General features: G+C 43.3%; 2 protein-coding genes across 3 annotated transcripts; one reads left to right on the forward strand and one right to left on the reverse strand.

The window, feature by feature from the left end:
• Positions 1-3,398: 3,398 nt before the first annotated feature.
• Positions 3,399-4,244, reverse strand: LOC116417655. The gene is made up of 4 exons (XM_031931864.1): positions 4,066-4,244; positions 3,970-4,003; positions 3,712-3,882; positions 3,399-3,644 (listed from the first exon to the last, which is right to left on the reverse strand). Exons 1-4 carry the CDS (start codon positions 4,242-4,244, stop codon positions 3,597-3,599), a joined length of 432 nt encoding a protein of 143 aa, XP_031787724.1. The 3' UTR covers positions 3,399-3,596.
• A 4,698-nt stretch (positions 4,245-8,942) lies between these two features.
• Positions 8,943-11,151, forward strand: LOC116417699 (uncharacterized protein DDB_G0283357-like). Of its 2 annotated transcripts, none has more exons than XM_031932208.2 (5): positions 8,943-9,687; positions 9,754-9,969; positions 10,058-10,102; positions 10,176-10,484; positions 10,539-10,752. In XM_031932208.2, the coding sequence occupies exons 1-5, from the start codon at positions 9,446-9,448 to the stop codon at positions 10,606-10,608; spliced, it is 882 nt and encodes a 293-aa protein (XP_031788068.1). In that variant the 5' UTR covers positions 8,943-9,445; the 3' UTR covers positions 10,609-10,752. The 2 variants fall into 2 exon arrangements, with proteins under 2 accessions (XP_031788068.1, XP_031788067.1); XM_031932207.2 differs by having other exon boundaries at positions 8,975-9,687; positions 10,550-11,151.
• The last annotated feature ends 2,652 nt before the right edge of the window (positions 11,152-13,803 follow it).

The following is a 13,803-nucleotide window of genomic DNA, read 5'->3' on the forward strand; positions in this document are numbered from 1 at the left end:
TTGGATTCAATATACTCTTAACAAGAGTCGACACTGGAACAACACCACTTATGTAAGCTTTTTCCATCTGATCTTTGCCTTGTTTTAATATCATGGTTTGTATAGCTCGTCTAGAAAAAGCATGTTCGACAAAACGAAAAGTATAATCGGGGAGAAACCGTGATTCAATCGGGAAAATCCGATAAGCCTTGTCATCAAAAAATGAATTTTTAAATCCAACGTTTGATTGGCTTGCTTGTCCAAGTCTGTTTCCTCTTCGGGATAGTACTGCGTCATTTCAACAATCGCCACCTTCATAAATGGCCATCCGAAAACTCATCCTTAAAGGTGATGGGAGGTTGCCGTAACTGTCGTCGCTCGCTTAGCTTGAGCATTTCACCAGCAGTCTGTCGCCTAAATACATACGTGCCTTCTTCAACATTTGCACCTCTGAATCCTTCCCTTGGACTATTCAGCAACCAAGTAATACGGGCATCGGGACAATTAGGCCAACGCCCATATAAAAAATAACGTTAAACGCAGTTCGGAATCGTAACACTCTTCTATGGTTGCTCGTGTTAGCGAATTCCCTGCGTTGCATTAACTAGATCGTAACACTTAACTAGAAAATCCAAATCTCCCGGATACGCCAAGTCATATATCTAGTCCAGTTGGCTAGCTACGCACACGAACCGCCATTCGAAGAATTCTTAGCGCTGCTGGTCAAGAAGCCACGTTCTCAAAAGAATTTGTGCGTTCTTTAAACACGTAACCTTGAAAAGTCCTTACTTCTTCTATTCTCAAGGAAGCTGACGTTCTCAGTACCTCGAAACCAGTTTTAATAATCCGCCATTCACCTTTTTGCCATCGCGATCTAACTCGTTCATATTTTTTTGATAATGGAAATGCGTATTCAAAAAACAAACGTGAATGCAACATTGTATCATTATATCATTATATGCGCGTACGTTATTATGTTTGTCGATGTACCTGTAGCCTCCGGCCACTACGTATCCTGTCACCGCTGACCCCCATCTTTTTCCGAAGCCGACACATGTAAGCGTGAATTTCGGGTAGGTATGCCTGTACATAGGTGACGTTGTCCCACAACGCGGAAGATGAGCATAGCCTGCGAAATCAAAACGATTAAATGTTCTATAACGACTATTTATTATAATCATAAATATTTAATATTAACCTGGAGTTACATACCGTAGTCGTGTAGAAACATGGATCTGTAACGACATGCATCCTTTGCCTTTTTAAAATACATCGTGACCCAGCTTGGAATAGTCAATGACAAAGCGTAATCGGTCCATTGGCTCGATCGTTGGTGGCTATATGAATTTAACTACTTCAGCATTGCCCAGACATTAAGTCAACGTCCATGTCCTCCGTCATGAAGCGTACGAAATTTGGGCATCTCTCCGAATCGATACTTAACCATGCGCATATCGCATGAAAAAAAGTCGCATATGTGTCACCGGTTTTCCATAGTTTAATATTTTCGCTGTCGTGCAATAACGTATCTATTGATTTGCAGAAGGACCCCCATCTTCCGATACACAGACGGCATTTAGTGCTGTCGTGAAGAGTAAAATTTGTGATATCTACTATAACGCAATGTTCGACAATTTCAGGCCAAACGGTTGTCAGAAGTCCTTTTTAACAATTTCTTCAAAAAAAAATGAGAAAATGGGGTCGAGTGACTCCCGCCGTCGTTACTTCTTCTTCCTCGTGTTCGTTACCATTTTGTTATTTTGGAAATAATTCCTCTTAATAGAAAACAATACATTGATCGAGTGATCAGTATCCTCCCAATTAAACTCAAAACAATTTTTCATTTTGCAGATCAAGAAGACACGTATGTTTCTTTGATCAATAATTCTACGACATTTTTCCCGTACTCAAATCGAATTTTTCCTTATCTTGAATACATCGATACTGGCGTCCGACAACGACATAGAATCAAAAATCCGCTGTACACCTTCTAAGCGTGCATCGGTATGTCTTCCAGTGAAAAAAATGTAAATTATTATTATCTTCTTAGCATCCACTGCATCTTTTTTCTCGCGGCAATAAAAAATTTCATAATCACTCTTAGTGCACACTGATTAAAGATTTACCAATTGAAAGAGAATAAATAAAGATTGGTGAGGGGCCCCCCTCCAACGCCCCTTCTGTGAGATTCAAACCTGCCAGCCCGCACAGGCTAGCCTAGCGCCCCTGATCAAGATCAAATACGAAATTCAAAATCAATGCCACCCACAATCTCTCCGGAAAGAAGAACAGAGAAGTTAATCAAGCGAGTTAAGCCTACCGAAAATTTTCATTACAGGAGTAAATTGTTATCGGCAAAAAAAGGGATAAAAACCCAAAATTTGAACGACGTAGACGTAAAAGAAACTAATTGTAGCTAGGGGAAAATGAAGGAAGCATAGTGGAAAATAGATTAAGACCACAGGCGGTAGCGTAAGAGAGAGAGAGAAGAGAGAGGTAAATAAACAATCAAATTTAAAATTAACAGTTTTTTATATAGTTATACAAATCTCATATTGTTAACAAAGTCAGCAAATTCCTGAGCTTCCGGCATCGTACATTTAACAAAGTTTTAATTCATCAGGATTCATTTTTTTGGATTGATTTCCGGCGCGCTTTCGACACGACATAGTACTTTTATCCGGTAAATTTAAATCTTCTGAGTAAAAAGACGCCTTTGATTGATAGTTTTTAAACGTTCTCTTTATAAGTGTTTCCACTTCTGATCGCGTAAACATACGGCGAGTAACCTAAATAAAATCGAATTTACGTTTAACCAACCGAAATTATAAAGATCAGAAAAATGGTAAATTTGGAATATGATAGAGTATAATAGCCAGCAATTCGCTTACCGTTAAATTGGTAGGTTTTTTAGTAGATTTGCCTGAGGCTGAGCGGCGTCGTCTTGATCCTTCTGAGCAGTGTTATTCGCATCTTCATTGTTTTCATCTGATCATTATCATATTGTTGAGCCTCGTGACCATTATCATCACAATTATCGTCATCATCGTTAAAGTCATCAAAATTATAATTGTACTTGTTAACAAAACTATCATTATTTGCAAGCTGATATCATGTCGTCGTCGCTGTAACAATGAATTAAATTAATGAATTTTATCGGGTCAATTTAACTCAATTTGTTTTGCCATACCTTTTCATCGAATGGCCTTATTGTATTATCTTTATAGTTTGCCCTTGTTCGTGTTCGATAACAACACATTATTCGATAGGATGTGGATTCCATCTAAAACGAATACAACTACTTTATTTTCTATTATTTTTAATGCTTGCACATATACGTATATGCATGTATGAATATTGTAAACAAAATTCATTTCAATTTGACCTGATCAATTGGATAATGCTGACTTCTTTTTTTATATATCGCATCAAATTCTCGGATTGCAGCTGCTGCTGCTGCTGCTGTTGCTGAAGGAGCTCATGAGGATGCTGTGTAGAAGAAATAAAGGTAGACGGGTTGGACTCAGAAAGGACGGAACTTGACATCCCTAATTTGACATTATTGTTCATCGTCATGGTCATTAATAATTGTTGCTGCTGAAGTTGCTGATAATAATTTAGCTGCTGGAGCTGTTGTTTTGTAGTTTTTGATCCTCAAAGGGAAGCTGGTTTAAGTGTAAAAAAATATTATACTATTATCCGTAAGAGAAACAAATAAATAATGTAAATTACCATTTGACGATGTCGCTGTTCGTCGTTATACGAATAACTCTGTTGAAGCGGTAACTGCCTATTCGAATTATTATTTGAACCCACAGCAGATGATGTTGCCGTAAACGGAAGTACAGCGCGAGATTGATTCTTTATTCTTTTACTATTATTGGAGAATGATGATGGTGGAGGCTACAAAATTATGATCCATGAGTATTTAACTTACAAAATTAAAAACGTTAATGTTCAGATTTCTAAAATAACGATTTTTGGCCTTACGCGATATAAAGTCTGCGGATGGGAACTGGTTGATCTTTTTCAGTACTGATTATCCTTTTCATTTTATCTACTATTGCCTTCTTTTTTTCAACAAGCACCTCCATATCTTTATCTATGTCACTCATCTCTGTTAGCAGCCCTGCGAGAGTAACCTTCTCATTCTCGTAATCATCATCATCATCAACGTAATCATCATCGTCGTCATTTTCTACGTAGAAAGGTTGTTGGTTCTGATTTAGATAATTTCTTGGCCATTGCTTGCCTCTTCCGGCCATCGTTTATCTGTTTCATAATGAGTATAAGTAATGAATTAAAATATTTACTTGCATACGCGGAAAGAAAAAATCCAATCGAATCTGACATATTCGAATGCAAAAAAATCGGCCATTTTTAATTTGTACAGAGGACAAGGGACGTTTCGTATGCTACGTTATTGTTTGTGGCCCTAAAAAGAGCCGATTGATTTATTTTCCGTAATTAATTGCAATGAGTGTCGTTGATTACTTTTCAGACGGTCGTTGGAAGTCGTTGGAATGGACTTTTTTCAGCTAGCACGGGCCGCAAAGGTGGCACAAACAGTTTTGGTTTGTGGGAATCCGTACACCTCCACCGAGGGCTGCCTCCGACTTGGCTGCGGTCGCGAGGATTCTCTCGGTTGGGCGCGGCTGACTCGGGCGTCGGACTTTTGGGAATTTCAAACGTTCTTCGCCTGAAAGAACTAATCCCAAGTCGGCCGGGGATGGTAAAGCAGATGTGGGCTGGGGAACTACGAATTTACTGTTTCTTCGCACCTGCACAATCTGAAATCGTCGCTCGACCGAGGATTCTCCTTAAGACGATCAAAAAGACGCCGTATTTTTCTATTTCGCCGTTGTGATCGTCGTTTAGGACGATTTGCTGTTGATTTCATCGCGAGAGCGTAGACAACGATGAGCTACTAAAAAATATCGCATTATGAGTTGGAAAAGTAATAGACGCACGTAAGACAGAAAGTGCAAATATTTCGCGATAAAAACACCGCCGCGAAGCTTCTCCGCGCTTAACCGTCTCAAGTTACTTGGCTCGATTTAAATGCAGATAATCAATCAGAAAGAATTAGATATTTTCTTTATTTTCGGTCTTATATATAATTCATTTTAAGGGTGTCGTCTTTATAGCTGCGCAAAACCGCCACAAATATTTTGTATTCCCAATCTAAAAGAAAATGAAAAAGCGCGATTGAACTTTACTTCGGTAGAAAAATTATTAATCCTAACATTTATCATTGAGCGCTGGGTTGAAAAAATTATCTGTAATAGAAGAACAGTATACTTGGACACGACATCCCTTCAAGTTTAAAGGCTAACTTCAGCAAGCGTTTACATTCCCCTCTTAAAAAATACGTGATGGCCTATATCATGAAGCATTTGCTGTCAATGCATTTAATACGTGATTCTGATTAGTTGCCAAGGTTTATTGGTTATGAAGCGACATCTGTGTTATGGCACCAAAATTTAAATTGTAATTGTAATTATAACAATAAAATCATTATTTTCAAATCATTCCAAATCAGAAATATGAATTTAGCATTTTCAGCGGCTTTACTTATTCCGTATCACTTTTTAAAGAACATATTGTAAAATTTTAAGGAAAGTTTTAGAAGTCCAAGTAACGAACTGGGCAACAAAACTACGCCCGCGTATCGCGCTGGACTTAGTATTACATAATTAACAGAGAGAATCGACTATCCAGTTATTTTGCCTACCCGGACCTAGAGAATCTACGAAAATGCAACGTGGGCTGTGTTACATTCGCGTAGACGCACCCTACTACGAACCTAGTGATGAACGAGGAGACCGATCTTGTCTCACGTGACCTATCTACAAGATCGTTGTCGCGTGGCGATGATGGCTGATGTTACTCCGGTGATAAGAAATTCGATGGTCATAGGCAGTGATCTCAAGAATCGCCTGGCCTGGTCACCGTCATCTCTTATCCCATGCGGAACCCTAATGGTTCCAACCGGCACTGCCCTGTCATCCCCTCGCAACATCTCTTAACCTCCTAATTTTTCGGCAACAGAGTGAGCATTGGTGGGCTCTTCCGACTTTGCGCCTCGCATATGCAGGGTGCCCTCGGCTTTGGCACTGGTGGTCCTGCATATACTCCTACTGCCCTATCTCTAAAGATGATACAATACCCTTCAAATTACTGTTTCCGTGGATGTGGATGACCCTGGAAGCCTTGAGACCGGATGTAGCCTTGTAGAGCCTTGAGACCGGATGGCCTTGTAGAGCCTTGAGACCGGATGACCTTGTAGATCCTAACACCCTGGTGACCAGGAAGCCAAAGTCCCTATGAGCGGTAGACGGTCTCGAGCGACCCTGGATATCCTGAAGCCTGGAGTGACGTGGACTGCTGACTTGTTACTCCTATGATGTTCATGTGGCGGTCGGCGAACGAATGATCGGTAGCGTTGAGCGCGGCCGTATTTATAGCAGAATCGTTGGTCACCACGGCAAACCGCAGGTCACCACGGCAAAACCGCAGGTCACCACGGTAAAATCGCAGGTCACCACGGCAAACCGCAGGTCACCACGGCAAACCACGGCAAAACCACTGGTTAGCACGGTAAACCGCAGGTCACCACGGCAAAACCGCAGGTCACCACGGCAAACCGCAGGTCACCACGGTAAAATCGCAGGTCACCACGGCAAACCGCAGGTCATCACGGTAAAATCGCTGGTTAACACGGCAAATCGCAGGTCACCACGGCAAAACTACTGGTCATCACGGTAAACCGCAGGTCACCACGGCAAACCACGGCAAAACCACTGGTCACCACGGTAAACCGCAGGTCACCACGGCAAAACCGCAGGTCACCACGGCAAACCGCAGGTCACCACGGTAAAATCGCAGGTCACCACGGCAAACCGCAGGTCACCACGGTAAAATCGCTGGTTACCACGGCAAACCGCAGGTCACCACGGCAAACCGCAGGTCACCACGGTAAAATCGCTTGTTACCACGGAAAAACGGCTGGTCATCACGGCAAAACCGCTCGCACCACGATATAACTGTAAAAGCACGGAATGCCTTCCTTTATAATGCTGAGGAAATGCGCTATATAAATTAAACTTCTCTGGATGTGTTTGAAGCGCAGAGCGAGAACCTGCGCTATATAAATTAAAGTTCTACGGGGTTTCGTGGGGATGTTTGCAGCGCAGAGCAAGGAGCTGCGCTATATAAATTAAACTTCTCTGGAGTTAGTGCATCCGTTTGCAGCGCAGAGCGAGTACCTGCGCCATATAAATTAAAGTTCTTCACGTCTGTGTGCCGTAGTTGCACACCGCGCTGAGTATGGGGCAGCGCGTTACAAGTTAAACCCCTTTTACAATTCCCGTACCTTTCCCTGAGTCGAGACGAGGCGACTTAAAATATACCTCTAATTCCTATTGCATCCCACTTATATCCCCGTGTGAAGTTAATTGAAGTGTAGTGCAGTGACAAGCAACAGCAGCGGACCATCAACATCATCATCATCATCATCATCGAGGACCAGTACCAGGTGGACATCGGCGGCGGCGGCGGACCAGGACCAGTACATCGCGGAAACATGGGTAAGTACCTCCCTCTGGGAGTACATATTATTAAGTATACAAATAGTCGAGCAAATGTCTTGTGCATTTGCTCGACCGTTTGTATGCAAGGGACTCGACATTCACTCTTGAGTGTCTGGAGTCTCGAACTAGTTAGGGAAAGCACTCAGTGCAGGTGGGCATTCGGGACTTGGTTCTCGGGCTCGCTTGCTTCTGCAAGAACAGATAAATTTTGCAGTCAATACTTGTTCTTGCAAAAGCAGGCGGGCTCGGTGATCGATCCCAACTTGACCAATTTTCCGGTGTCACCATCTCACGACACCCCACCTGTGCGAGGGAAGAGGGTGTTAGGCTATCGCGAGGGCACAGCACACGCCCGACCTTCGACCCGACGTAGCCAGGTAGATGTAATTAGTTGTTTAATTGTAAAAAATCGGGGTTCGGCGGGGAATGCAGCGTAAGGCTGGTCGGAGCCGGCTCCGCACGCGGTACTCTGCTCTGGTGTAGGGCCGTTAGAGTAACACCTCTTGATTAAGAGGTGGGTCGATCCCGATAATCACCAGACTACGATGCCACCAGCAGCGTCCTTCGGGCGCCACATTGCACTCGCTGCTATTGTCTGCCGAAACGGTCTTGCAGTTAGGGCGCGAGCTAGGCCGGCCTCATCGTATAGCTCTCAAGGAGGCTGCGCTTGCATATTGCATAGACATGCTATAGCGCTCTATGCAAGCGCATTTTCCATGCGCCTATTCACCAACGTCCACGATCGTGAGAGCTGGGCAACGTTGCGCGTACGCGCGCATGTATATATAAAATATACATCGTACATGCAACGGCTGATGGTGAGGGCCTTCTATTTTTCTTCTCTCAGAACCAAATGCTCTTTTACTTTTTCTATGCTTCTATTTTTAGTTTTTTCTTCATCATTTGCGAGATAATTAGCCTAAAATTCCATGTAACTAATAATTTCGTCTGGGACACTAAAACAATTGCGCTGATCGTTTTCCTTTCCGGTATTCACTTTTTATTTCCTTTAGCTAACTCTTATTTCTTGCTAACAATTGATAGGGATCAGATGCTACACTTTTCGCTATTATTCGTCGAAGCAGAAGAATCTTTCTGATTTTTTTTTTTGGCTCACGGAAGTAAGAGTATCTTCCGGACAGGATACTTCTACTTCATGTGTCTCACTAGCGTCCAAGTCGCGTGAGCCGGGCAACGTTGCTTCTGCAGCAGCGGCTAATGGTGAGGCTTCGGTTCGCGTCGGTATCGCGTCATAAGAGGGTGGTGTGAGCTATCCGCCGTGAGGGTTGGGAATCGCATAATCCGGTTCGCGGTCGCTTTCGGTGTTAGGTCGGTAATCTCGCGTCATGCGGGAGGTGTGAGCTATCATCCGCCGTGGGGTTGGGAGCAGTCCTCGTGTACCAGGCATGCACTCTTTCGCTCTCTCTCTCTCTCTCTCTCTCTCTCTCTCTCTCTCTCTCTCTCTCTCTCTCTCTCTCTCTCTCTCTCTCTCTCTCGTCTATTAGCAGCTAGGGAGTACTATCATGGAATAGCTGTGTAGGTGTGAGCTACCGTTGTTATCCTCTATCTCTGTTTGATGCATGCTTTTTCTTCAGATTCAATAGTATTATCATGCAAACCAAATTATGATTATGCAATAATTTGACGGTTTGCAACATGTTAATAGCGTCAGGTGAAGAATTCATGATTAATTTCATTATTACAAAAAAAAGGTTGGACTTTTTGGATAAAAATGTCCAAACATTTTTTGTAATAATGAAATTAAGTATGAATTCTTCACTTGTCTGTAGCGCCCTCGAAACTAACACCTCCTACCGCCCTTTAATCTGAAAATCACCCAAAGAACTTTTTTTTTTTATTTTGTAGTAATTAACATGAACAAAATAAACAGCAGCAACCCCACTGCCAGCAGCAGCAGCAGTGGCAGCAGCAGCAGTGGCAGCAGCAGCAGTGGCAGCAGCAGAAGTGGCAGCAGCAGCAGTGGCAGCAACAGCAGTGGCAGCAGCAGTAGTGGCAGCAGCAGCAGCAGCAACAACAACAGCAGCAGCAGCAGCAGCAACAGTAGCAGTGGCAGCAGCAGAAGCCGCCAAGTTTCTGCGAAGAAGGCTAGGCTGAGGTATTTTTTCTTTTTTTTCCTTTTATATTTTAGTTACTAAAATCATATTTTTATTGTTTGCGATAGCCCTTCATTGCTGTACTCGCCGCTGCCCCGAACGCCAACATCCTCGTTGGAGAGGCCAATGACGCCACGAGCCGCGGTTACGCCACGGTCGTCGGTTCTCCAACCGGTTGTTGGCTCCAACGGCTGCTCCAGAGCTCGTCGTGGGGCGAGGCGAAACTTGGCCGCCGAGTATGTCGGCGACCAAGAGAACGTAGACCCGACAGCTCCACCAGAATTGTATGTTCAATAATATCTAACTCTCAAATATTTATATTATTATTTTACCTTTTATAAAGGTTTTTATAGGAGACTTTATTTTTTACAGATCACTATTTGATGAATTGGAGGAATTTTTGGTTCTTAGGAATGCGTAAGTTTTTCCTCTGATTTCCTTTTGTGTTTTGACTTATTAATTTAAATAAATATCTATCTCTAAATTGCAGGATCACAGCAGGAGGAGCACAGCAGGAGGAGCAGCAGCAACAACCGCAACACCTCGAACCACTACCACAACAGCAACAGCAATCACCAGAACAGCAACATCCACTACAACATCAACAACCACCACCACAACACCAACAACCACCACAACATATTCAACCACCACAACACCAACAACCACTACCACAACAGCAACAGCAATCACCACAACATCAACAACCACCACCACAACACCAACAACCACCACAACATATTCAACCACCACAACACCAACAATCACCACCACAACAGGAGCAGGCACAGCTGCAAGAGTAAGTGAATAGTTAATTCGTGTGTGTTGTCATCTTACTCTACTCTTTCCAAAGTTTCTTTTCAGTGACCAAGAAGAGCAGCTACCTCCCCCCTTACCTCCTCACCCGATACCGGAAGCGGTAGCGAATGGCTTCCGTGGACCGCAGAGGAGGTCTAGGGGAAAGTTTGCCCACAATCGGGACTTCATAAGGGAGTTAGAACCGATGCCGGATCTGGAAGGCTACCCGGTCGGCAACCTGAAATTTTGTACTGCTACACATGTGCGTAAAGCACTATATGTAGCAGCCAATTTTTTCAGGTTGACGGGCGGGCGGTTTCCTCGTCAGACAGACCGTATGCAAAAGTCATACCATGCGTGTCTACGCACCGTAGACAAGCATGTTTGCGAGATGGGGGCACAGAAGTTTTCCCTGTACGGTCTGTCTGTAGAGGAAGCCCAAGCCTTTTATGATGCGGCATATGGGAGCTACCTTATGAGGAAAAATGATCCTACCCGAAGGGGTAGACGACGATGAAGCTTTGTTGCACACATGCACGCACACACATACACATGCACGCACATACACATGCACATACATACGTTCCACATGCATACACACATACACACATACACACATATACACGCAAATACATACGTTCCACATGCGCATACACACACATGCACACACATATACACATACTTACATACACGCGGATACACACACACACACACACACACATACACACGTAGGATATTAATTTATTAATGTTGTTTTATGGTTAATAAAATTAGATTTTAATTAACGAATGATTTTTTATTCCCCCAGTACATAAAATCCCGTGGTGTGTAGGGCTCTAGGCGAAGGGACCACGTAAAAAACCCAACGCGCCGCGTCGATACCCCCTGGGTGGTGTGGAAATTCGACGTTTTCATAACTTGTTTTTTTTTTTGCGAGTCAGAAAATGGATTATATTAATTTATTTCTTCTTTATGTTCAACAACAGCAACAACAACGACAGCGGCAGCAAGAACAGCAGTAAGAAATGGAACAACCTATGTAAGTACATTACGATACGTGTGACTTAAATGGTTCTTTTTTACACGGCGCCGTGTAAAACTGAAAAATCAGCTTAAAAATTTGGGTGTATGTGCACTGTTTGGGTGTATTGTAACAAAAAAGTAATTTAGGAAACAGAAAACAACACGAGAGTTTTTTGAACTAGAGCGCCTGTTGGATAGAGTGCGTGCTGCGCTTTCCGTCGACGTTTTCGCGCGTGCATTAATTATCGCGGGAATCGAGAAAGTGGGGTAATCCACGGGGAAATTCAATCAATCAATCAATTTCCGGGAATTTCTCCACTTTTACCCAAAATAACCCACCTCGTAACCCAAAATATCTCATTGAGCTACCCAGTTTACCCATTTGGGGTAAAGTGGGTTGCCATTTGGGTTATTTGGGTAAACCCCAGTTTACCCATTTGGGGTAAACTGGGTCGTCGGGTGGGTAATTTTGGGATAATTCGTGGGTTATTTGGGTAAATTACCCAATGTCCCAATAACCCATTTTGGGTTATATACCGATATCTCGTAAAACTGGGTAGCTGAAACGCTAAATCTCGCGCAGGAGAACCGTTTTAGACGGTTCTAGAGCACTTTTAACCGATTATTCGTGAAGTTTTCAAATTGCTTCACTCAATTAAAAAGGGAGAAAAAGTATAAATGTTTCTTCATTTTCCGACAAATTTTCCGGATGTTCAAAAATTTTCACCGTTAGCCGACAAGATACATTCAAACATGTCGTTACCAGCTCTCACGACGAGGACGTCGGTGATAGGTACGTGGAATATTCGTATTGACGCACTGTATTATTATTATTAAGCGTTAATACGTATATTGCTTTGAGAGCCACCCTACCTACCTACCCGGACGCGAGAAACGAAATGACACTGATAGATGATGATTACTATAAATTGTCTACCTGCCCGTAACCAACCGAACCTACAAAGGATCTACGTGAAAAGCAACGTCGGCTGTGTTACCTTCGCGTAGACGCACCCTACTTTGAGACCTAATCGTTGTTCGATGAGGCCGATCTTGTCTCACGAGACCTATCTACAAGATCGTTGTCGCGTGACGATGATTGGCTGGCGTTAGTCCGGTGATAAGAATTCGATGGTTATAGGCAGTGATTTCAAGAATCGCCTGGCCTGATCACCAAACTTCTTATCCCAGGAGGAACCCTAATGGTTCCAACCGGCGCTGCCCTATCATCCCCGCCGCAACACCTCTTAACCTCCTAAGCTACGTTCGAGATAGAGCGGGCGTTGGCGGGCCCTACCGACTCCATCCCTTCGCATACGTGGGGTGCCCTGGGCTTTGGCACTAAGAGATCCCACGTACACTTTCCTAATGCCCTAGCTGTTTCGAGGCTCCATCTTGTTGTTGATGTCGTTTTCGTTTCCAGCAACAAAAGCACCCCTTGCATGTCAAGCATCGTCGAAACGATAATTGACATACTTTATATTATGTACTCTCAGAGAGAGGTACTTACCCACGATCCCGCGATGTCCTCTAGTCCTTCTCCTGGTCCCGGTGTTCCGGTCCTCGTCCTAGTCCGCCGCTGCCACCGATGTGATGTCCCGCTGGTACTTGATGATCCGGGTCGTCCGCCGCCTAGTCATCGATGATGCTGCTGCTGCTTGCCACTTCACTACACTATACTGCTTCAAACAATCCTTAGACTGAATGAAACAATGGGGATATTTATACTCGCCCCTGCTCGAGTATCACTCACACGCGCACACACTCCCACGCTACCTCCGGCAATCCGAAGACAGCCGATGATAGTTTGGGGAATGTTTATTCTCGCCCCTGCTCGAGTATCACTCACACGCGCACACACTCGCACGCTAGCTCCGGCAATCCGAAGACTGCCGATGATAGTTTGGGGAATGTTTTACCAGGCTCCAGTTTCCAAAAATGCAGGAAAAAGTAGGTATCGGAAAAAAGTATACGAAAATAATCAGAAACGAATTCTAGTCGATTGGGCCATACTCGTATTTTTGGGTAATTTGAACTTAGAAAAAATTTGAAAAAGATGTCATCTGAAAGTCGCTCTAGTTTCCATAACCCAATAACCCAAAAATGCAGAAAAAAGTAGGTATCGGAAAAAGTATACCAAAATGATTAGAAACGAATTCTGAGTCGATTGGACCATACTCGTATTTTTGGGTAATTTGAACTTACAAAAAATTTGAAAAAGATGTCATCTGAAATTCGCTCCAGTTTTCAAAAATGCAAAATAAATTTTCAAGTCTGTTTTTCTTAATGAAAAAAAA

The sequence above is a fragment of the Nasonia vitripennis genome, chromosome 5 (assembly GCF_009193385.2).
Source record: "Nasonia vitripennis strain AsymCx chromosome 5, Nvit_psr_1.1, whole genome shotgun sequence".
Lineage (NCBI taxonomy): Eukaryota > Metazoa > Arthropoda > Insecta > Hymenoptera > Pteromalidae > Nasonia > Nasonia vitripennis.

What these genes read in the sequence shown, in the direction of transcription:
- LOC116417655 (XM_031931864.1), bottom strand. Translation starts at nt 4,244, where the DNA reads ATGGCCGGAAGAGGCAAGCAATGGCCAAGAAATTATCTAAATCAGAAC. An exon ending in ATAGATAAAGATATGGAGGT is followed by an intron (nt 4,004 to 4,065) that starts GCTTGTTGAAAA and finishes GTACTGAAAAAG; the next exon opens with ATCAACCAGTTCCCATCCGC. An exon ending in AACAGCGACATCGTCAAATG is followed by an intron (nt 3,645 to 3,711) that starts GTAATTTACATT and finishes CACTTAAACCAG; the next exon opens with CTTCCCTTTGAGGATCAAAA.
- LOC116417699 (XM_031932207.2), top strand. Translation starts at nt 9,446, where the DNA reads ATGAACAAAATAAACAGCAGCAACCCCACTGCCAGCAGCAGCAGCAGT. An exon ending in TTTTTGGTTCTTAGGAATGC is followed by an intron (nt 10,103 to 10,175) that starts GTAAGTTTTTCC and finishes TCTAAATTGCAG; the next exon opens with GATCACAGCAGGAGGAGCAC. An exon ending in GAGCAGGCACAGCTGCAAGA is followed by an intron (nt 10,485 to 10,549) that starts GTAAGTGAATAG and finishes GTTTCTTTTCAG; the next exon opens with TGACCAAGAAGAGCAGCTAC.